This window comes from Myodes glareolus, chromosome 12 (assembly GCF_982192425.1).
Source record: "Myodes glareolus chromosome 12, mMyoGla1.1, whole genome shotgun sequence".
In the NCBI taxonomy this organism is placed as follows: Eukaryota; Metazoa; Chordata; class Mammalia; order Rodentia; family Cricetidae; genus Myodes; species Myodes glareolus.
In genome coordinates this window covers 59,335,658-59,361,177 of record NC_142037.1, presented here as the reverse complement: position 1 = coordinate 59,361,177, position 25,520 = coordinate 59,335,658, and the positions used below count along the sequence as shown (strand labels likewise).

At 34.9% G+C, this 25,520-nt stretch overlaps 1 protein-coding gene across 1 annotated transcript in view; it reads left to right on the top strand.

Moving 5' to 3' along the window:
* Klhl1 (kelch like family member 1) overlaps positions 1-25,520 on the top strand; it is a 336,046-nt gene that overhangs the window by 251,163 nt on the left and 59,363 nt on the right. The window contains exon 7 of the mRNA XM_048421935.3: positions 14,656-14,880. Within this exon, the coding sequence (XP_048277892.1) occupies positions 14,656-14,880 (225 nt within the window). The remainder of the gene's footprint in view (positions 1-14,655; positions 14,881-25,520) is intronic.

Genomic DNA, 25,520 nt, shown 5'->3' with positions numbered 1-25,520 from the left:
TTTTTGGGTCTGGCTTACCTCACTCAGTAAAGCGTTTTCTATGTCCATCCATTTGCATGCAAAATTCAAGATGTCATTGTTTTTTACCGCTGAGTAAAACTCTAATGTGTATATGTTCCACACCTTTTTTAACCATTCTTCTATTGAGGGGCACCTAGGCTGTTTCCAGGTTCTGGCTATTACAAATAGTGCTGCTATGAACATAGTAGAACAAATGCTTTTGTAGTATGTTAGGGAATCTCTAGGGTATATTCCCAAGAGTGGAATTGCTGGGTCCTGAGGGAGGTTGACTCCCAGTTTCCTGAGAAACCGCCACACTGATTTCCACAGTGGCTGCACAAGTTTGCATTCCCACCAACAATGGATGAGTGTTCCCCTCATTCCACATCCTCTCCAGCATAGGCTATCATTGGTGTTTTTGAGTTTGGCTATTCTGACAGGTGTAAGATGATATCTCAAAGTTGTTTTGATTTGCATTTCCCTGATCGCTAAGGAGGTTGAGCATGACCTTAAGTGCTTTTTAGCCCTTCGAAGTTCATCTGTTGTGAATTCTCTGTTCAGTTCAGTACCCCATTTTTTAATTGGGTTAATTAGAGTTTTAGTGTCTAGTTTCTTGAGTTCTTTGTATATTTTGGAGATCAGACCTTTATCTGTTGCAGGGTTTGTGAAGATCTTTTCCCAGTCAGAAGGTAGCCTTTTTGTCTTACTGACAGTGTCCTTTGCTTTACAGAAGCTTCTCAGTTTCAGTAGGTCCCATTTATTTATTGTTTCTCTTATTGTCTGCGCTCCTGGGGTTCTGCTTAGGAAGTGGTCTCCTGTGCCTATATCTTGTAGACTACTTCCCACTTTCTCTTCTATCAGGTTCAAAGTGGTCGGATTAATGTTGATGTCTTTTATCCATTTGGACCTGAGTTTTGTGCATGGTGATAGATATGGATCTATTTTCATTCTTCTACAGGTTGACATCCAGTTATGCCAGCACCATTTGTTAAAGATGCTATCTTTCTTCCATTGTATAGCTTTAGCTCCCTTGTCAAAAATCAGGTGTTCATTTACATTTTCCAACTTTGTGGCATATAAATTTTCGTAGTAAGATCTAATGATTCTCTGAATTTCCACTGTGTCTGTGGTTATGTCCCCCTTTTCATTTCTGATCTTATTAATTTGCATGTTCTCTCTCTGCCGTTTGATTAATTTGGATAGGGGTTTGTCGATCTTGTTGATTTTCTCCAAGAACCAGCTTTTTGATTCATTGATTCTTTGGATTGTTTTCTGTGTTTCTATTTTGTTGATTTCAGCCCTCAGTTTGATTATTTCCAGTCTTCTACTCCTCCTGGGTGAAAAAGCTTCTTTTTTTTTCGAGAGCTTTCAAGTGTGCTGTTAAGTCTCCAATGTGTGCTTTCTCCGTTTTCTTTAATTGGGCACTTAGTGCTATGAACTTTCCTCTTAGCACTGCTTTCATAGTGTCCCATAGGTTTGAGTATGTTGTGTCTTTATTTTCATTAAATTCAAGGAAGACGTTAATTTCTTTCTTTATTTCTTCCTTTACCCAGCTGTGATTCAATAGTTGACTGTTCAACTTCCATGAATTTGTTGGCTTCCTGGGGGTAGCACTGTTCTTGAATTCTAACTTTAATCCATGGTGGTCTGACAAGACACAGGTGGTTACTAATATTTTTTTTTTGTATCTGTGGAAGTTTGCTTTGTTACCCAGTATGTGGTCAATTTTTGAGAAGGTTCCATGAGCTGCAGAGAAGAAGGTATATTCTTTCCTATTTGGGTGGAATGTTCTATAGATGTCTGTTAAGTCCATTTGATTCAATACCTCCAATAATTCTCTTAATTCTCTGTTAGGTTTCTGTCTGATTGACCTGTCCATTGGTGAGAGAGGAGTGTTGAAGTCTCCTACTATTAGTGTGTGTGGTTTGATGACTGCCTTGAGTTCTAGAAGTGTTTCTTTTACATAAGTAGGAGGCTTTATATTAGGGGCGTAGATATTCAGGATTGAGACTTCCTCCTGATGAATTGTTCCTGTTATGAGTATAAAATGTCCATCTCCATCTCTTCTGATTGATTTTAGTTTGAAGTCAATTTTGTTGGAGATTAGAATGGCCACGCCTGCTTGTTTCTTAGGTCCGTTTGTTTGAAAAACCTTTTCCCAACCCTTTACTCTGAGTAAGTGTCTGTCTTTGTGGTTGAGGTGTGTTTCTTGTAAACAGCAGAATGTTGGATCCTGTTTTCGTATCCAGTCTCTTAGTCTGTGCCTTTTTATAGGTGAATTGAGTCCATTAATATTAAGTGATATTAATGACCAGTGGTTGTTGACTCCGGTTATTATTATTTTTTGTTTGTTTGATTAATAGAGTTTGTATGTGTCCCTTCTTTGACTTAAGCTCATGAAGGGTCGCTAGATGTCTGAGTTATTGTAAGCATTGCTGGCAATGTTGGACTCCTTTGGTTGCAATTTTCCTTCTATTACTCTCTGTAAGGCTGGGTTTGTGGCTACGAATTGTTTAAATTTGTTCTTATCCTGGAATATTTTGTTTTCTCCATTGATAGTGAATGATAGCTTGGCTGGGTATATTAGTCTGGGCTTGCATCCATGGTCTCTTAGTTTCTGCAGTACCTCTATCCAGGACCTTCTGGCTTTCATGGTTTCCATAGAGAAGTCCGGTGTGAGTCTGATAGGTTTACCTTTATAAGTTACTTGACCTTTTTCCTTTGCAGCTCTTAATATTCTTTCTTTAATCTGTATGTTTTGTGTTTTGATTATTATATGGCGAGGGGATGTTTTTTTTTTGATCAAGCCTATTCGGTGTTCTGTATGCTTCTTGAACCTTCATAGGAATATCATTCTTTAGGTTGGGAAAGTTTTCTTCTATAATTTTGTTGAATATATTTTCTGGTCCTTTGATCTGCAGTTCTTCTCCTTCTTCAATCCCTATTATTCTTAGATTTGGTTTTTTTATTGTGTCCCAGATTTCTTGAATGTTTTGTGATGAGAATTTATTAGATTTGCTGTTTTCTTTGATCAGAGCATTTATTTTCTCTATGGTATCTTCAGACTCTGAGATTCGTTCTTCCATCTCTTGTATCCTATTGGTTATGCTTGATTCTGTAGTCTCTGTTCGTTTACCTAGATTTTCCATATCCAGCCGGCCCTCGTTTTGTGTTTTCTTCATTGCCTCCATTTCAGTTTTCATTTCTTGAACTGTTTCCATTACCTGTTTGATTGTTTTTTCTTGGTTTCCCAATATATCATTCATGGATTTACTCATTTCTTCGATTTTTTTTTATATTTTTCATCCATTTCTTTACTCATTTCTTCAATCTTTTTGTTATACTTCTCATCCAGTTCTTTAAGGGAGTTATTCATATCCTGTTTAAGGGACTCTATTGCTTTCATAATGGCATTTTTTCCCGCTTCTTCTGAATTAAGAGGTTCAAGTCCTTCTATTGTAGGGTCATTGGGTTCTGGCGTTTTCATGTTGTTTTTTAGATTGTTGGAGGAGTTCTTGCCTTGGCGCCTGCCCATCTCTTCCTTCAAATGCTCTCTACTGGATCTTCTAGTACCAGGTCAGGTTCCCTTGTTGGGCAGGGAATTCACTGACAGAAGGCCTACCTTTCCTCAGGCAGTCTATTGAAACACAGGCAGTTCCAACTACCGGGTTGTACTCACAACCCAGGCCCAGCGAGCAAGGGAGTTGCTCTGGGGAGATCTTGTGGCCCCAGAGGGAATGGGGGAAGAGAGGAAGGTGTACCTGGATAAAGGCTGGGACGGGATTCGGGAGAGCTCCACAAGGAGGAGTCGCCTCTGCCTGGTTACCAGATTGTCGAGGTGGGCGGGGACAGGCTGAATTCCTCCTAGAGGAAGCCCTCTGGCCAGGAGAAAACTCACCCCTCCTCCAATGGAAGTCTGCTAGAAGTTCACTCTCTCTTGCTAGCCAGGAATGTGATTGAGCTGAGACAGGGCTTGCCTGTCCTCAGACAAGCTCTCAAAGCACCGGAGCTGCCCCTGCCGGACTGAGCCCACAGTCCAGGCCCAGCGTGCAAGGGAGCAGCTCTGGGGAGATCTTGTGTCTCCAGAGGGGAGGGGGGGGAAGAGAGGAGAAAGTTAAGTCTTTTTTTGATGTTTATATGTTGTTCTTACCAACTTCCTACTGTTTACGATCATTATTAACAAAAAAGGAGCACTTTTTTGTTCACATTTTTAATGCCTGAGCTCAAAATCAACCAGGCTGGTGCTTTATTCATGGTTGACTGGAAATATCACAGAGTGAGACAGTGAGAAAGAAAACTCTACCACATCCCGCAACTCTGGAAACAAGATGGAGACAGAAAATAGTATACAAGTTTAACCCCAGTGCCCTAGATCCTCTAGTCAGGCTGTGTCGCCTAATAAAGTTTGTACTATCTCCAAAAACAGTTAAACCAACTATGACCCAAGGCTTCACCATATACAAACCTATAGTGGACACCTAATATTCAAGTCATAAAATTTGCCTCAATCATCTAATGTTTTATTGCCATGTTATATTGTGGAATAGATTTACTCTATCCTCCAGAGTCAAAATACACCTGGCAGGTTCAATATTGGTCAAAAATTCAATTTAAAGTCTCCTGTGAGACAAAAGGCAAATTTTTAGTTCAAAGTGTTTTTGAAAATCTAAATGTCATATTCTCAGTTCACAGGGGAGGAATGGGCATATGAAAAAGTGGGGAAGGACCAGAGCTACACCACCCCAAAGATTACTAGATCCATATCCTTGGCTCTAAATCTGAAATATGAAATATATGATGCACTTATAATGGCCTAGGCAACCCATCCCATTTCCTTGCTAGTTACATCCCATGTGGCCTCTCTTGCATGGAGGTACTAATCATTATCTCAGTTTTCCATGCAAACAGTTCATAGTTGCCATTTGTGATTTTATTGTTTGACACTGTGTCTTATTTCTTATGCTTATAGTTTCATGCATGAACATGTTAGTAGATACCTGGATGAATTCTGATCCCACTAGTTATTGTGTCACAGGCTTTCTCTAGAAATCTGAGGACACAAGTTCATGACCCTAATATGCATTCTTGCAAAATCTATCCCATATGGACAACCAAAGATTGGCTGTTTGCAGGAGTTGTAGCTTCTCCTGTACCCTTGGATCATGGCTGTATCTGCCTTTGTGCAACTGGATGACTTAAAAGAGGGAACACTTCCCAGTCATTCTTGTGTAAGCAGGTATCATCATTTTCTAGAACTTTCTTTCAAAACCTTTCAGGTGAGTTCCTATTATCACTTGTGTCTTAACAAATCAGTTTCTATGATAATCACAATATATCTTTCCAATTGTCTTCATATAAAGTTCTTATCTCAATTGTGATGGTGCACATCTCTCTAGCAATCTCACCTGCCAACATGAAATTTGCTTCTTTTCTTGTCAATCTGCAACCTTCCCTCTTCCTTCTCCTCTCTTTTTGCACAAGGTCTCACTGTAACTATGTCTAAAAGCAGCAACCAAACCCAATGTTCTGAGCTAGAAAATCTAGCTGGGAATACTTGAAACTTACTCTTCATAGTTTTTCTCTTTTGCAATTGGACTACAACATAGTGTTAGAGAATTGAGAAAGTGAATACAAGTTTATTGTCAGACTATAGAGTGAATGGTCTTTTTTTTCAAATTGCAACTTAGTTTTTCACTGCATCTGATGCTTCAAAAAAAAAAAAAACCAAACGAACAACAAAAAAAGCAATCTTTACTCTTTCCACTCTTATCAGTGCTTCTTCTAAGCTCTCAGAGTCAACCACCAAGCTTCATGCATAGGCTGCTTTTCTCCCAATATTTTAAACTTCCTTCTGCCATCCTTTCCCAAAGTCTTAAGAATCATGTTATCAGGGTTAGTCACAGCAATGACTTCATATGTCTGCTATTAATTTTCAGTGTTAGTAAGCCTCTTTATCATTGAGACATAGTTGCTGACAGCAGTATAAGAGAATGAGTGATTTACTCTCACTCAGTTTAAAAGATTTTACATAAAGTTAGTCCATTGTTCTGTGCTATTTTATGGCAATGTGCCATTAATATCATTAGTCATCCATGGGAAATAATGAACCATGAATGACTATAACTTTTAATTAGATTCAATTAATATTATTATTTCCTTCCTAAGATGAAATTGGTAAAGAAATATACGTATATTTAGTGTGTTTTTCATCAGTATTGCTCCCGATTACAGACTGTCCTGTCTTTTAAAATATTATTTTCTAGCAAATTACAATGGATTTCTTAAATTAGTAGTGATGAAATATTACTATGATGTAATTATTATTACATAATACACTAATATCCACAATGTATCATCATTCAGAATTCCTTCCAGTTTTACAACACAACTGACATCTCTCAACAAAGTTCTAATTTTTCTTTATACAGCATCTGCTCTTTCCTTAATGAATTTATTCCTACATAATTGTTATTAATGATGTTTTATTTAAAATAGTCTCTATTTTTCACAATCATAGTGTGTTTTTACTTTTATAAAGAAGCTTCCCTTGGATTTAGGCAGTTGACTTAGCAGTCCAGAGAACTTATAGAGGTTTCTAATTTGTTTTCTAGTAACTTTGTCAGCCACCAATAATACAAAATTCATGATTGGTTACCTGCAAATGCAAAATTAATCTGATGGTTGTGATATTTATAAGATCTTCATTATATAATAAAGTAGTTAGAAAATAATTGTTTCATTCTGTGTTGAGACATATTTTTACCAGCCATGAGGTCATGTGCTTTCACATAAAGTATGCCTTCTATAGCTCCATTTTTTATAAATATGTGGATGAGTGACTGCTGATGAAATGCTTATTCAATAAAACAAATTCAAGAAATAGGTAAAGAATGATTATGACCATAATCACTTTTAAGGTTGGCCTCTCTAAGGTTGTGTATTACAAAAAGTTCTATTTTTTAGGTTTTATTTTTCCTGAAATGACTTTCATTATTAGCTGCTTTACTAAAGAGAATAAATGTGATGTTGTAATAATCTCATAATGATGTGATAGCATCAAGGTCATCATCAGTATTGGACTAAGAGTCTCTCTCTAAGTATTTTATAAATTGATTATTTCACTTAATAGCAATAAATGATTGCTCAGTGGTAAATCAATGGATGCATTCACTGGTGACTCTCTTAGTGTTCGCTTTAACCTGTCCTACTTCTTTCTAATTATTGGGACTGTAAAACACCTTAAAGTCAGGTAACTGAGTTTATTACTGTTATGTTAAAATCATAATCAAGAGGCATTGTAAAAAATCTCTCAGGGCTTCTCTAGTGAATTGAAAAGAAAAAATATGTCTTCAGCATAGGTGTCTTTTGTGACATCTATTTTGTCAGTTCAAAATAATGTGTCACTTAATTTTGTGCTCTGTTCAAGATCAATGAGGTTACTAAATGTTTACATTATACATACTGAAATAAAGCCTGCCACCGGTAGTGTCAAAGCAGACTCCATATGCACTAATTGCTGTCATCACATTTGCTTGTATCAATGAACACATGTACAGAGAATGTATATTGTGTTTCAGTAACATCTTGATCATTTTCTCAACTATTATGTTTTGAGAAAAGAGGCTGCTTCTTGTCTCATTAGAAAAATAATTTTGTATTTCTATTTTATAATCTACCTTTCATTTGTGCTACTCAACTTCAAGGTTGAATGTTCTGTATATCATAAAAATTCAAATCAAATAAACAGTGCTCTGCTATTCCAAGAAATTGCCACACATGTTTATATTACTGTTATTTATTAACTCATATTTCATTAGTATAAAAGCCTGGGATGGTTGGTATAAGTTCTCTATTACGAACTGTGAGGAATCAAAAATATCTGGGTAGGGGTGGCATAGGCCTTTACGTCCAGCAGAGGCAGACAGATTTCAGAGAGAGAGAAAGAGGTCAGCCTGATCTACAGAGTGTCTTCAAGGATATTTAGGATTGTTATACAGAGAAAATGTCTTGAACAAAAACAAAAAAAAAATCAACATTTGGATTTACTGTCCTCATGGATGGAACACAGAAGATTCCTATAATATTTCCAAATGGCATTCTAACTGTTGATACAAATCTCCCCTTGTCATTGAGTGATGATGTCTGGCACCATGCTTCCTTCAGAGAGCTTTTGAATTCATCCTCTGGCCCCTCCTTCCATCTTCACATCAACAGTAACACTTGAGCATTGCCTATGTTTTAAAGTTCCTAATTTACTCCTGCTATTAATTATTAGTAAGAGTTCCCCATTTTCCAATGGTCATATCAACAGGTGTACACAAAAATCTATTCTCTATTTCATTGTACCATAAGCCTATTTGTATGATAATGATATTTTGTCATAATCACAGGTTCTCAAAATAAGTAAAGAAGAATCTGGTGATGGGCAGATTTAAAGTTATGTCAATCATTTATATTTAGTAGAAATGAACTCTTTCTGCCTTGAGATAAGTGAAAAGAGTAAAATGTGTTATTCTGAGCTTGAGAGTTAGATTAGCATTACTGTTCAACCAATTATATTGTGAAGAATATGCAGCAAGTAACTAAAGTTTTATTTATAAAATAGCCTTAATATCATTCTCATTATATATTTATAAAATTGAATTTACTAATTCTTGAAAATCTCTTAGAACAAATAAAATACTCCTTAACTAATACATACTAATATATTATTTATAAATCAATACCTAACATCCTTCATTAAAGCTTTAACTTATTTCAGTAAAATTTAATAACATTTCAGTTGCTTTTAAATCAAAGACTCTATTTCCATTTTACTTAATAGGACCTGGAGTCACTGTTTTAGATTCCTGTCTTGAGTTCCTGCTTTAACTTCTTCCACCAGTAGAAGACGACGTTAGAGTTATAAACTGGCATAACCCATTTCTCCCAAGTTGTATCATGGCAATAGAAATCCAAACTCACTACTTTTCACAATTCCTATTGGTTCCGTGAAAACTTTTTAGTGAAGGTTCCTTTTTTAAGCAACATAATAGAAAAATTTCTCATTTACATATATACCTTAAAACTAGTTCTCATGTGGCACATCTTTGCTTATAAATTTAAGAATTATCAAAAATGATCACATTAAAACACAGCTGCAAAAAAATCTTTCTTAGTTTTATTTCATATGTCCTGAAAAGGGACAATTGTTTATATTCTGTCAATTATATTTTAAATAAACACTGATTAGCCAGTAGCCAGGCAGGAAGTATAGGCAGGACAACCAGACAGGAAGAAGAGGCGAGTCATTGAGAACAGGAGAATTCTGGGAAGATGGAAGCTCCCTCCGCAGTCCTGTCTAGACATAGAAGAAGCAAGATGTAACTGCTTTGCTGAAAAAGGTACTGAGCCATGTGGCTAAGATAGATAAGAATAATGGGCTGGTATATAAAAGTTAATAATAAGCCTGAGCTAATTGGCCAATAAGTTTGTAACTAATGTAGAGCTCTGTGTTATTTCTTTGGGACTTAATGACTGTGGGAACTGGGCAGGACAGAAAATTAAGTCGACAATCTGATATATTAATAATGAGATTTCTCATGAAACTTAATCACTACATTAATTTAAGATATTTTTGTTTATAATAAATTATACTCCAAAATAAATAAATACATTATACTCCACATTTACAGATTACTGTACAAGAATAAAGGTCAGAATGAAATAAAAATTATTCTATGGTATAAGAAATAGCACAATCTTCAATGTGATATAATTTATCAAAACAATATAGAGCTTACAACATAAAACAATGTATATCTACTACCTCTAAACTATAAACTTTTAGATTATATCTAGCTATTTCCTTATTTGTGTTGTAGGGGGCTGCTTGTTCATCCCAGCTCCCCCAAACTGAAATAATGACACAGAAACCATATTATTTAAAACACCGCTTGGCCCATTAACTCCACCTTCTTATTGGCTAACTCTTACATATTAATTTAAACCATTTCTATTATTCTGCGTATCAACATGTGGCTGTGGCTTACCAGCTAAAGTTTCAGTATCCATTTCTGTCTGTCTTGGGTACATAACTTTTCTCTCACTCTGCCTCCTTTCTCCCAACATTCAGTTTAGTCTTCCCTGCCTAACTCTGTCCTACCCTATCAGGCCAAGCAAGTTTCTTTGTTCATTAACCAATAAAAGCAACACATAGACAGAAGGATATCCCACACCATGCTTGTATGCTACTAAACACTGTTTTAGATTAGTTGCATAAGTTATGTTTGGAAGATTTCAAAGATTAAATATATCTGTAATTCTATCACTATTAAGTGTGTTGGAAATTCTGATTTAGGGTTTACAAGTGACAATATCAGAAAAGCATCTGGTACATTTCAATAAAGGAGATAATCTGCAGATTAGGAAAATTGTCAAGATGTTCTTGGACCTGTTTCATAACACACACTTCAAAGATGTGACATTACTTCATAGACATTAGAGAAAATGGATAATGCTTTTATTAACGGAATAGAAGCAAATTATTCTGTCTTCACAGAATTGTTTTCTTTTGAATCTTTTACATAATGATGAGTTACTGCAATAATGGTGTAGTTCTGATGGATGAAAGTGTGTAATGACAAATACTGTCTTTCTTTAGAAAATAAAAGCTGATGTTAACTCAGATGAATTTGTTTTCTCTCTGGTAAAATAAACACCAAAGGGAATGCATAACTTGTACAAACAAAAGGAAGAGCACAAGTCATTTCCAAATTGAAAAATGTAAGAATAATAATGATAATAACAGTAATAAAATATAACCAAAAATAAAGATAAAATTGGTAGGAATATTTATTAAACATTATTATTACTTTCAAATTTTACCAAAAATTTTTGTTCTAAAAACACATGACATTTATTTTTCTTGTAGATTTTTTTATTTACTCCTCCTCATACAATACATCCAAACCATATCATCCTCTCCCTCCACTTTGGCAAACACACCTCACCTCCTTTTCTACCCATATCTACTGCTCTTCCCTTCAGAAAAGAACAGGTCTCCCAAGGATATCAACTTAACACAGAATAACAGGATGCAATAAAACTAGGCTCCTAACCTAATGTGAAGGCTGAACTCCCTCCTTCCCAGTAGGAGAAAAAGGGTTCCAAAAACAGGCAAAAAATTAGAGATACTCCCCCTCAAACTGCTAGAAGTCCCACAAAACTACAAAAACTAAACTAAGAAGGATGACGATGCATGCCTTTAGTCACAGCATTTGGGAGATAGAGGCAAATGAATCTCTAAATTTCAGGCAATACTAATCTACAGAGTGCATCCCAGGACTGTCATGGCTACAAAGATATACCCTATCATAAGAAACCAAGAAACAAACAAAAAAAACCAATCAAACAAGCAAAACAAAAAACAAACAAACAAAGCCCAAGTAAAATAACTACAACATTTATGCAGAGCAGATCCATGCAGATTCTGTGATTATTGCTTCAGTCTCTGTGAGCCCCTATAAGCTCCGCTTATATGGTTTCATGGGCCATATTCACTTGGTATCCAGTTACCCTCTTGCTCCTATATTCCCTTTATCCACCTCTTCAAGGGGTTCCCCAAGCTCCACCTAATGTTTGATTGTGGGTCTCTGCATTAGATCTCATAACTTAATATATCTTAATAGATGAAGCCTCTCTGATGACATAGAACTGATCTGTGAGTATAACAGAATATCATTAAAAATCGCTTCATTGACTATTTATCAAGTTTTAAGTTAATACATCTCATTTTTGTTATTCTAGGTCTGGGTTGCATCTTTTAGGATGATTTTTGTTTGTTTGTTTGTTTTGATTTGCCTGCAATTTTCATGATGTAATTGTTTTTAACAATTGAGTAATACTACACTGTATAAATGTCCCATATTTTTTATCCACATTTTGGTTGAGGAATGGGTAGGTTGTTTCTAGTTTCTGGCTATTATGAATAAAACCACTAAGAACTATGTAAGTGTCCTTTACATAGGATGGAATGTCTTTAGAGTATATGCCAAAGAATGGTATTCTTGAGGCAGATTGATTCCCAATTTTCTGAGGAATTGCCATTTTGATATCCATAGTGGATGTAGAGTTATCAGTCCAAGTAGAAATGGAGAAGTAATCCTCTTGCTCCATATCCTTACGAGCAAAAGCTTTCATTTTTGTTATAAATCTTAATCATTCTGACAGGTATAAAATGGAATCTTAAAATAGTTATAATTTATATTTCCCTGATGCCTAAGTATGTTGAACATTTATTTAAGTTTTTCTCCGACATTTGAGATTACTCTATTGAGAATTTTTTCATTACATCTGTACCACATTCTTATTTGGGTTTTTGGTTTGTTGATATCCACTTATGTTCTTTATTTATTTTGGATATCAACCCTCAGTCAGTGGTGTTGGTGAAAATCTTTTCTCATTCTGCAGCCTGCCGTTTATCCTCTTGACAGTGTCCTTATCCTTACAGAAGAATTCCATCCAGTTCCTATTTTTTGTCAACCTTAGTGGCTGTTCTATCAATATTTGTTAGAAAAATGATTAACACGGTAGCATCATTTTTCTCCACTGTATATTTTTTGCTTCCTTATCAAAATTCAGGCAGCCATAGGTTTGTAGACTTATGCTTGAGTCCCTCAATTTGATACCACTGAAAAATATGACAGTTTTCATGCTAATATCATGTTTTTTTTTAAAAAAATACTATAACTCTGTAGTCCAACTTGAAATCAGTGATGGTGTTACCTCTGGAAGTTCTTTTATTGTTCAGTTTTTGTTATTTGGCATTTTTGCTGGTTTTTTCTTTTTTTTGGAAAATGAGTATTGCCCTTTCAAATCCTGTAAAGAACTGTGGAATTCTGTAAAGAATTGCTGGAATTCTTATGGTGAAGTATTGACTCTGAGCATTGCTTTCCTTTATAAGAGTTGACATGGCCATGGTGTTTCTTCACAGCAATATCAACTAACAAAGACTCCTCATCAGTAGGTTAAGGCTCTAGGTAGACTCCAGATCAGTTTCTTTATGCTTTATGAGTTTTGCTGAATTCAGCAATAGAACCTGAATGCCATTTTAAGGAGCAAGCACTGTAGCCTTGACAATAGTCAGACATTTTTGAAATTATTTAATGACGCAATTCACTTCAGAAAAATGTATTTATGCACAGTGAAGTGAAATAGAGCAAAATACAACTAAATCTACAAATAAGCATTAATTTTTAAAAGCACACACAGGTAAAATACTATCAAGTAATTTCATGAACATTATGTTTATTTCTTCTAAAATTAATAGTTTTATAGGATTTATATTTTACTTTTATCATATAATCCATCATTTAAGTTTACACATTATTATCTTACTTCTAAAGAAAATTGAGAGTAAATTATCATAACAACACAACTGGCAAAATTCATTCTGTCAAGATGCTCATATTTGTTTTATTTATTGCTGGTTATCGTCTAAGAAGTTCATGAATCCCCCAGAGAAATATGTTCCCTAAGCAAAATAACTTTATTACATTGCAAATAAAATAGGGCAGTGGTGTGAAAATGAAAATACATAAAACTCGTGGCAGACCTATGAAGATGAAATATTTGTGAATGTGAGGCTAAACAATGGGGCCAAACACTGAAGCAACACTATAAGCTGTTAGCTGTTTTCTGTCATATAAATCATTTCTGAATATGTTACGAACAGTTATATTTTATGTAAATCAAGCAACAGAATGTACTACTACCAGTAATATATATATATATATATATATATGTATATATATAGATTATGTATCAGACAAAATCCATTTTTATTTAGCTATAATAAGTACTAAACCTATTATAACCTTTTATATCTCCAAATGCTTTCTAATTGTATTTCTCAGATAATTTCATCAAGTTTAAGTATCATGGCGAATACTTATTAAACATATTACAATTAGTATTTAAAAGTGCATTTATTTGTTTTGTGTGTGGGGTGTATGATTGTGGGTCAACATTTATCATGTAAATGTCAAAGGGCAATTTGAGGGATTCATTTGTTTCCTTCCACTGTACGAGTTCTGGATAACACTTGATATCCAGATCATCAAACTAGATGGCAAGCACCTTGGTACTCTTGTAGGCAGTAATAGTTTTTGCTTTGTTTGGTAGGCTTTTATTTATTCATTTATTTATTCAAGGCATAAGGCAAATATAAAAAAATGGAGAGCTATTCCAAGCCCAGTCATGTTGATTCAATTACTTTCAGAATTTCATTACTTTCAGAAGTGGTACTGATAGCACACACACTTCTATCATTTAGGGGGACATTCATTCACCTTTTCTCAAAGTGAAATTCTCAAACATACCAAAGAACAAAAAATAAAAAAAGAGATATTTAAGGTCTGACAAAACTATGTCATCCCCGACACTGTTCCCATTAAATAAATCCAGCACTGAATATATGTATCTGTTTCGATCATTACTGTCCACAAATAAGACAAAAATAGTTATCGATTTATTATTCTCTTTGTTTTTATGATGCTTCTCTTTTTAAAAGTGTATATGACTAGTGTGTTTTCACATTCTAATTTGCACTGAATTGTAAAAGCATTTTTTTTTATTTATTGGAATTGACAACTATTTGATTTTCTTTTCTATCAGGAGCTACCACTATAGAGAAGTATGACCTCAGAACGAACCTCTGGATCCAGGCAGGAATGATGAATGGTAGGAGGCTTCAGTTTGGTGTGGCTGTTATTGATGACAAGCTCTTTGTAATTGGAGGTCGAGATGGTTTAAAGACACTTAACACTGTTGAATGTTATAACCCCAAAACCAAGACCTGGACTGTCTTACCACCGATGGCAACACATAGGCACGGTCTAGGTAAGGCCTATAATTATTTATATAAGTTTTGGAATTGTTTTTGAAAATGTCAATATACTAAAGTCAATAAAATGCAAATGCTATTAATTCTTACTTTATATAAAATGATTATTTGAAGACAATATTTCAAACTTTTCAGCTTTTCCTAGATTGGCAAATCTGCATTCAGATGTGAAAAAAGGAGACTGAAAAAAGGATAGTTAATCTGTCCATACCTTTTCAAGAGCTAATCATCACACATTTGGTGTGAAAAAGATAAAATATAAAGTACTAAAGATGACCAAAGTGCTAGACAGACATAGTGTTAAAATTCAGAAGAGGCAGTGCTTACTGGAAACTACACACACTAAAGATAGCTCCTTCCACAGCGTTGGAAAGGCCAACTTGACTGTTCAGGGTTCATTTCCTCCATCAAGGAAACAAGAGATGGGAGATGAATGTGAGCCAGTGTGAGAGGTTCCCTCTCCTCTGCCAGGAGCATCTTGTTGAATGAGGAAACAGATTTGGAATCAGAATATCTAACTGGGCATCTTATATTTACACTGTCTATTTGAGCACTTTAGAGGAAAGAGTGTAACTCGATATTATGTTTGCAGTGCTATCAATTATGAAACAATACTTTTCATTATTCAGTTCTACACATTTTCATATGAGGAATTGAATAAGGGGACTGTTTGATTCTATAGTTCATGTGGTGGGTTGGAAGAAAAATTGCAATTATTTTAAAGAATTATTCTACAGATAAGTGACTGCACATGTTTTATGTATTTAGGATTTATATATTAAAGATACATTATAGATTAATTATAAATGTATATATTTAGACATCCACAGAAAAGCAATCCTATAATATTTTTTAAAAGAACATAAATAATATTTCTGCACCAATATATCTAGTTCACACACACACACACAAACACATACACACACATATTCTACTATCAACAATCTAAGATATGAACATTAGAATTGAAGAGAATGACAAAGTTACTACCCTTCAATAGTCCTACTTGGGACTATGGGGCTATGAGGCAAATTATTTGAGGCACGTGAAATGACATGTTTCTCGTGGGTTTGGAAGAAAGTCAAACAGTCCACCTTTTTCATGCCCAGTCCTCCTCTAATTTGTGTATTTTGTACCACTTCCATTACCAAGCTGATATGTGACCTCCTTCTCTCAGGATTTTGACAATCACTCTTCCAATCGCCTACTTCTTCCTATCATTTGGTTTCTGTTTCTTTGCTTGTTTGTTTTGAGGAAACGATAAAAACAGTAAAAAGTAAAACAGAACTGCCTGTAAAAAGAAAATCACAAAACATAAATCATGTTTCTGAGCGCGATATCATTTGAAATCTCCTTGTCAAAGGTCAGGAGAGCTCTTTATATAGAAATGACCTTTGGTTTACACATTCACCCAAGGTCCAGTCACAAAAAACAAAGTACGTACAGTTTTTTCTGCTGTGGCAAATATTCCACTGTGAACAGCTGAATGAGAAAAAACTCAGAATATTTTTTATACCCAAGTGTATTGAGCATCCAGAGTCATAAACCAGTTCTCTGTGTAGTTATGTGGTCTCAGTATTGATATTGCTTATTTAGTCATTCATATGTTTTAAGTCTTACTTTCTTTTTCTCTGACTTCTTTTTGATTGATTAATATCCAGTCTTTTGAATTGTTCTCCATTTACATATAGCACAATATTTACCGCATGGACTAGTACTTTAATCTCAACTAATTTGGCTTTATAAAGTCACACTATTGCTGCAATTCTTTATTTTGCTTTCTTATTTTTAACAATGTCAATATCCTCCGGTAATCATGTGAAATTTTTTAAATTTTTGGTAAATTATCACTTTCCTCTCCTTCTGCACTCTCCAATCTTTCTTCCTTCGATCTTCTGTTCCTTTCTTCACTCTTTTCTGCTATGCTTCTTCTTATTTTGCTATTCTTCCTTCTCCCCGTTGTTCTTTCAATTCTTTCTCTTTTCCTCAATGCCATTTGTCTTCTTCTTAGTCATCCAATTCTTTTTATCAGTTGTGACCAATTAAGTACATGGCTGTGTTTCAGAATGTCCATATGGTCAATGTGAATATCAGATACTCTAATTGCTTAAATAACAATTTAATCCCTTGGGTTTCTTCGCAGCTTTGATTAGTAATTTACATGAATGAAAGCCTTACTCTCACTTTGGAAGCTCTGATCTTTAAATGTGCCCTCATGGTGATCATCTTCAAATATAGACATCAGAGGCAAATCTTCATTTACTTCCGTTTTACAAAAAAAAATTATTGATATTGACTGTCTTCGTTGTGAGCTGGCCTAACTTTAGAGCTGGTGCTTAAGAACAGAACACAATACTTGGGATGAGTGTCTATTGTTTACTATTAGTAATTGCTCATTGAAACTGACTGATGTCATCTTACTTCTGGCAAGTTCTTTACTCATATTGCCATTTCACCGACTTAAGCATAAAGCTGTAATGACTTACATTATGAGAAAAATATGGGATAAAGAGTAATAAAAAACAAAACAGTTTATGAATCATATTTCCGTTTTAGAACCTCTGCCAAATCTATTTCCTAAATTTTCATTTTTCTCAGGAAGTAACATTTGACTCCATTACTTTGATTCATTTTTTTGTTTTATTCCTTGATACTTCTACAAATATATAATGGTGCTACCAAAATGTGCTTCCCAAAAATTTCCCTCCTACTTTCATGTGTTCTATTTTGTATGGGTCACAGTTTCTTACTGGTATTACTTACTTGAGCAGGTGTGAATATAGACAACTTTTAGTGGGTACACCACTGAAGAAAATGACACATCTTTCTGTAACCATTGATTGCTAGTAGTCCTTAAGCTAAGGTGGTTTCTAAAGCCCCTCCCCCATCCATGATGAAATGTCAATGGGCCAATCTCGAACTTACCTTGTACAACTGACCACAGGTGCAGTGAGTTCCTCGGTTCAGATATCATGTCACATCCAGAAGATAATGTTTGTGGCAGATGTCCCTGCCCTCTGCCCACTTTCCACTATGTGTGCTTCATGGTTGCCTGAGTTACATAGAGAGGGTAACATACAGTAAGGACCTGGAAATTGAACTGATCCTTATGAAGTCAGTTATGACCTCCTTGTGTTGCACAGCACAATTTTCTTGATCAAAATTGCTAAAATTGAGATATAAAATACAGTAAATATACATTCAAATGATATTGTAGATGGAGACTTCTGTCATGCCTGGTCCCACAGCTTTTATCAGTCAGACATTTTCATCTTTTTTCCTCTTCATCTGGCTGATGACTGCATCTCTTTGCCTCTCTTCATCCAAGAATTCTCATACTCTTGTTGCCTTGCCTATACTTCCTGCCTGGCTACTGGCCTCTCAGTGTTATATTAAATCAGTTTGAGTAACAAGTCTTTACATTGTACAAGAGCATTATCCATCAACATGCTATGTAGAATTTGAAGTGAGATTTATAAAATTAAAGCAAAAGGAATGATATTTTGACATATCAAATATTTTTATTTTGGTTTTCTAATATATATTTGAATATATTAATATATGTATTCACAGTTTATGAGGTCACAAGAATATTTTCATTGTTAGAAATAATAAAGTGCTTAAAATGTTTCATAGCTTTCACTAACATAAGAAAGAACCTTCTACTAGATAAATAGCCTATGAAAATTATATGATTATTAATTTTGAGGCATCAAAGAAGTCATATGTCTGATTAGAAAATATAACTAATAAAGCCAATATGTTTTCAAGTAGTTACAAGCTTTTATTATAAAATGGATGTCTATAAAATACATTATTATGAAAATTATACATCTCGTATATTTTATATTATATACAACGTAATAAGGTACCACTTCATACTTTACATAAAGTCTGTTGAGGAAAAATATAGTGTGTAGTATAATGACTGGTAATAAGGATTTCCTGTCTATCAATTGTCTATACATAAGATATATGGCAAGGGCTGTTTTATTTTTGTGTATTTTGAATTTATATACAACGCAATGAACATATTTTTAGAGTAGAATTGCTTATATTAAAAATCATTTATTTTTATTTTGGAATTAGGAAATGTTCCTCTTAAATAATATGCTTCAGACAATATTTCAATCACATTATTTTTTCCCATGTTTTTCCTGACAGGCACTAGTGTAATAGTTTTTATAATTCTTCCACAGTAGTGCATCCAAACACTCAGGAGACTCTCAGGTTGGCCTGTTTTCTATTTCTGGAACTTTTCTTAGTCTTCTAGAGCTAGTGAAATACAAGGTGACATAACTCATATTTTTATTCATATCATCAAAAAGAAAATCAAATTAACTTTTAAGGTGGCATTGTATTAAATTTTTGTTTAAAAGATTTTTATAAACATAAATTAGGACTATTGAAAGCAGAAACAGAAATCATGTTTTCTCATCTACCATTCTTAACTGTCCCATAAATGTTACATTTTCTAAAATACCATAGTGTTTTATGTCTTTAGTATGAATTTTCACAAACATTTATCATTATTGTCTTTGTTGAGTATTCTTAATATTTTGTGTTCTTAATGTATTTTCTTTGTTTCATTCTGATATACATACATACATACACATACATATATATACATACATATATATACACACACATATATATATATATCGTTGCTCAGTACTGTTACTTGTAATGTTAACCTTTAAAAATACCATCTAATATGAAACAACATTTTTTACAAATTGAAAAATTTTCCTAAAGCATGTCATTGAAGACTTGGGATGCGAATATAATCATTTTTGATGCAAGAATCATATTTTTAGTAGAGCAAGTAGCTGTTGATTATTAAATATATAGTAGTTTACCTTATTAATATATATATATATTTCTTTAAATTAACAGCCAATACTATACTATCTTATCCATGTAGAATAAAAGAAATACATTGATATATATCGCAACATAAATTAGGGATATGTTATTATGCCAAATAATACAAAAATATAGTAACATGGACTACCAACTAATGAAGGAAGTTTGAGAAACAATTCAACAGAAATATTTATTATTTTATATAATATACATTGAAATTCAATGAAAGTAATCTGTATATATAGGCAAATATTGTGGTAAGAAGATATGCAAATAATCATGATACATAAATTATAGAAATGTAGATAGATAGATATGTAAATAGGTAGTTAGATAAGTAGATTGGTATCATCCCATGATATCATAGCTCTTCCCAAAGTACCTTGAGAAAAAATAGGGAAAATAAAACTGACTATATCCTTTATAAATCATTAAAAGGGGTGTGTATAAAATTGTAGAAATTTATGCCATAAATGGTAATAAGCAGAAATGTTGATATTTCACTTCTATCCAAGAAATAAACATAGAAAAGTAAACAACATCAGAGAGATTTTTATTGTAAGCAAAATGTATGATCTGGAAAATACAGTCTTAATGAGATGAAGGCAGAACAAGTTCACTCTGTTACAAATTTAATAACATTGAGATTACAACTTGATACACAGAAATTGTTCTTTAGGGAGAAAACAACTTAGTTAATCTGAACATGATCTTGTAAAATCATCAGTGAAGTAAGAACAATGAAATGTTCAAGTAAAATATAAAATGGGGATTTTACTGTTTATACACTTTTAATATCTACTCTTGTTGTTAGGAAGCAATATATTTCTGTTTAAACTCTCTGAGGCAAAGGTTTCATCTTTACCCATGATTAACCAAACTAATTCTCAGGAGTTGAGTAAGAAAAGACCTTGTGAACCTAGGCTCTCTCAATTTAATGAAAGATGAATACAAGCTTTATAATCACCCCCTCAAACATAAATAAAAGAGGGAGGGGGGAGATAGACAAGGAGAAAGATTGGAACCTAGTTTCTTGTGAGACTCTCAAATATATTAGTGATTCGACTGGTGAGACAAGAAGATCTCCCCAGTCATCAGCTGTGTATTCACAGGATTCCTGATCAACTGATAAAAGATATCATTAGAAGATCTCTTTGTAAAAGTTAACATATGACTCCATTCCACTTACAGGACTTTGATGGACCAACTTTGTCCCTGAATTGTCTTTGTTGCTTCAACTAATTCTGATTCCATGCCTGAACTCTTACACTAAGCTGAAGCTAAATTACTAGAACAATCTGAGATTGTCTACTTAAAACAGAGGTGGGAACATGTTGAGATGAATGGTAATAAGATCTGTAAATGTCCCTGGGTTACGGAAATAAAACTGATTAGTACTTGGAGAAAACAGATTTCAGGATAATAATCATTGAAAATACTGTTGAGCACATAATTTCCATGTATATTTATGTGTGTTTATATTAGGAGAAATATGACTAAAAGTAAGGTTTATTGCCCATGCTTTCCATACATTTTAAAAAACACAAAATAGAGCTAGTAACGGATACTTTGAGGAATACATCAGCAAAAAAATAAACCTGTGTTTGTCTCTACTACAGCTTACTGGGATAGAAAAATCTCATTCTAGTCTGTCAGTTTTCATTGTATTTAAAAGAGCACCTTATTCAATATAACCTCTGTTTCTACAATTACATGAATATATGTTTGCTCTTTTTGTGTCTCTTTTACTTAAAGGATAGCATTGCTTACAAGCTCTCTTGGGTTTTATATGGATATAGTTGTTGAATGTTGGGCAACATTTGTAGGCAGAAGTTTCTGTCAAGCCTGGTCTCACCGTCTTTCAGACCCAAATAAACACAAAGGCTTCTGTTAATTATAAATGTTTGGCCTATTGCTCAGGTTTATTACTAATTAGCTCTTATGTCTTAAATTCACCCTGAGTCTTGTCTATGTTTAGCTATGTGGCTTGGTACTTTTTCTGAGTAAAGCATTATTATCTTGCTTCCTCAGTGTCTGCCTGGTGACTGACACTTTGCCTTTCCTTATTCCAGAATTATCCTAGTGTGATTGCCCTACCTATACTTTCTGCCTGACTACTTGCCAATCTTCATTTTATTAAGCCAAAATGAGTGACAAATCTTCCCAGTGTACAAGAGCAATGTCCATTATATGTTGTTCTCAGTACTCCTGAACATGAAGCCTGTTCTGGAATGGTTAATATATCCGGTGCCATGCTATTAAAGAAAACTGATTTCCCCTCTCCCAATAGGTATATGTGACAGTACAGTTTCAACATTTACCATCAGGGCTAGTTTTCCATTCATTAATTCATTAATTTTTAAAAATAATATAACAATATTAAAATAACAAAAAGATTTTGTGGGGTTTTGTGTGATGTCCTTGGTCCCTCTGGCTCTCATAATCCTTCCTCCCCATCTTTCACAAATTTGCAGAGGTACACCTAGTGTTTGTCTGTGGGTCTCTGCATATGTTTTAATCAGATGCTTAGTAAAGCCTGTCTGGTGACAACTGGGATAGGAAATGACTTATAATTATAGCAGAATAAACCCACAGAATCGTGAACCTGGGCTTATCAGGTCTCAGAGACACTAAACTGCCAACCAGAAAACTTAACCTGGGACTGACATGGGTCCACTGTATATGTTAGTTTTGTGGCTTGATCTTCTTATAGGACTCTTATCAGAGGGATCAGGTGCTGTCTATGACTCTGTTACCTGTTTTGGGGAGTATTTCCTTCTGATGGATTATCTTGTCCATCCTTAATAGAAAAGGAGAGTCCTTGTCTCACTGCAACTTGATATGCCATGGCTGGCTGACATACATTGGAAGTTGTACTTTTTTGAAAAGAAAGCAGAAGAGGTGGATGGGGAGGGGGCCTTGAGAAAGAACTGGGAGGAGAAAAGGAAGGGAAAACTGTGATCAGGCTAGGAAAAATTAGTTAGTTAATTTATTAATAATAAATGAATTTTACCAGGCACAGAATCCCAGCAAAGTACTAGAAATAACCCTGTGATGATGATGATGATGATGATAATAATGCTAACAAAACTATCACATCAACATGAGCCCAAACACATCAACAGACTAGAAAATAACCCAAGAGAAGGCACAAGAATCAGAAACCTACTCATTCCCACACTCACAAAACCCATACAATTACTAATTATAAACCGTAATATGAACCAGATGACTTCACGGAGATGTGTGCCCGCCCTGTGCACACTGCTTCAGCCTCTGTCAGTTGATAGGAGAGTTACTCATGTGAACTTAAAGGGACTTGCTCTCCTGGTGTCCTCTAGCCCCTCTGGCTCTTGCACTCTTTCTTGGCCCTTTCCCACAGGGTTCCCTGAGCCCAGAGATGAGAGATTTGATTTAGACATCACATTTAGGGCAGAATGTCCCAAGGTCTCTCATTCTCACTCTGAGTCTCTATGTCTCCTCTCTTCTGCTGAAGAGGAAGCTTTTCTGATGAAAAACATCGAGAAAGACATTGATCTTTGAGCATAACAACATATTGTTTAAAGATATCACTACACGTTTTTTTGTTTGTTTGTTTTAGGTAAGTATTTTTTACCCTAGGTCCCTGTGCTATCAAGTCTCAGGTTCTTGGGTCACAAAAGTAGTGTCAGTACACAATTATATATAAATGGTTTTTGGCTGGCTTGATATTTGCTTTTCTCTTTGGAGCATACAGAGTACATTGGTGAACTACAGATGAAGAAACATTGAGGTAAAGCCTTTCTGTAGGCACCATCTGTATCTTCAGTGAGCTGTATAGGTGCTACTTTAGCAATGGCACTGTGCTTTCCATTGGTGGAAAACAGCCTGTAGTCTTGGCTACAGCCTATGCTGTTTGGGGATTCCCATGAGACCTGTGATATGAGTTAATTTGAATGTCTATCCAGGAGTTGTAAACCTGCTTTATATGCTATCCTTATGTCTGTCTGTCTTAGTTACTGATCTATTTTTGTGAAGAGAACTCAAGGCAGCAGAACTGGAGGTGTGTTTGTAGCTTCAGAGGGTGAGTTCATGACTATTATGACAAAAATATCACAGGGAACATGGCAGCAGGTAGGCAGGTACGGAGTTTACACTTAATCATATTTTAATCATACACTTAATCATATTTTGGAGGCAGAAAATAGATTTTTGTAGCACATGGGCTTCTGAAAACTCAGTGTCTGTTATGATACACCTCCTCCAACAATGCTATAACTTGTCATCCTTCTCCCAATAGTTGTCCTAACTAGGAAACAAACATTCAATCATATTAGACTGTGTTGCCTATTCTCATTCACCCTGTCATATGTCCTAGGGAGTTGTGTAGCTGGATTATAAGATATCCTCTATTTCTAGGTATTTTTGTTTGATTGGTTTGTTTGATTTTTCTTTTTTTTATTACTTTTAAAAAATACCAATTCAAATTCTTACTCCCTCTCCTCCTTCCATTCTTTTCACACACCCTACCACCCCACCACCCTCTAATCCTAAGAGAGGATAAGACACTTTGCCTTGAGGAAACTCCAAGGCGCTCCCCACTACATTTAGCCTGAGCAAGGTATATACCCAAAGAGAATAGGATCCCAAAAAGCGAGGACATGTAGTAGAGACAAATCCTAGTGCCACTGTCAGTAGTCCCTCAGTCTGCTCCAACTGTCAACCACATTCAGAGAAACTAGTTAGAGCCTATGCTTGTTCATTCATAGTCCAGTTAGAGTTGGTGAGCTTCCATTAGTTCAGGCAAACTGTCTCAGTGGATGAACTCCTGATGATCTTGACTTCTTTGCTCATATTATCACACCTTCCACTCTTCAGCTGGACCTTGGGAGATCAAACCAGTGCTCTGATTTGGGTCTCTGCCTCTGTTTCTATCTGTTGGTGGACGAACGTTCTATGGTAATATTTAAGATAATCATCAGTCTGACTCCAGGGCAAGGCCAACTCAGGCACCCTCTCCTCTCTTGCTTGTGGTGTTAGCTGAGGTCATCTGTGTATTCCTGGGAAATTTTTTAGAACTAAGTTTTTTGCTAAGTCCATAATGGTGCCCTCAATAAAGACATCTCTTTCCTTGCTCTCATATCTGTCCTTCCTCCATGTTGACTATCTCATTCCCTCGAATTCTCATCAACCCTCCCCTTATCTCCTTCCTTCTACCCACTTCCCTCCTGCTCCCAATTTTATCAGGCAATCTGGTCTGTTTCCAATTTTCAGGTGGGTCTATAGATGTTTTTCTTTGGATTCATTCACCTTATTAGTTTGCTTCTCAGGAACATGAACTATAGGCTCAATGTCCTTTGTTTATGGCTAGCATCTACTTATGAGTCAGTACATACCATATTCATTTGGAGGGGTCAGAGTTACCTCATTCAGGTTAGTGTTTGCTAATTCCATCCATTTGCAAGCAAAATTCAAGATGTCATTGTTTTTTTACTGCTGAGTAATACTCTAAAGTGTAAATGTGCCACATTTTTTTTACTCATTCTTCAGTTGAGGGGCATCTAGATTGTTTCCAGGTTCTGGTTATTAAAAATAATGTGGCTATGAACAAAGTTGTACAAATACATTTGTAGTATGATATAGCATCTTTTGGGTATATTACCAAGAGTGGTATTCCTGGATCTTGAGTTTTTTGAGAAACCCTCATACTGATTTCAAAAGTGATTGTACAAATCTGCATTCCCAACATCAGTGGATGAGTGTTCCCCTTACTTCACATCCTCTCCAGCAT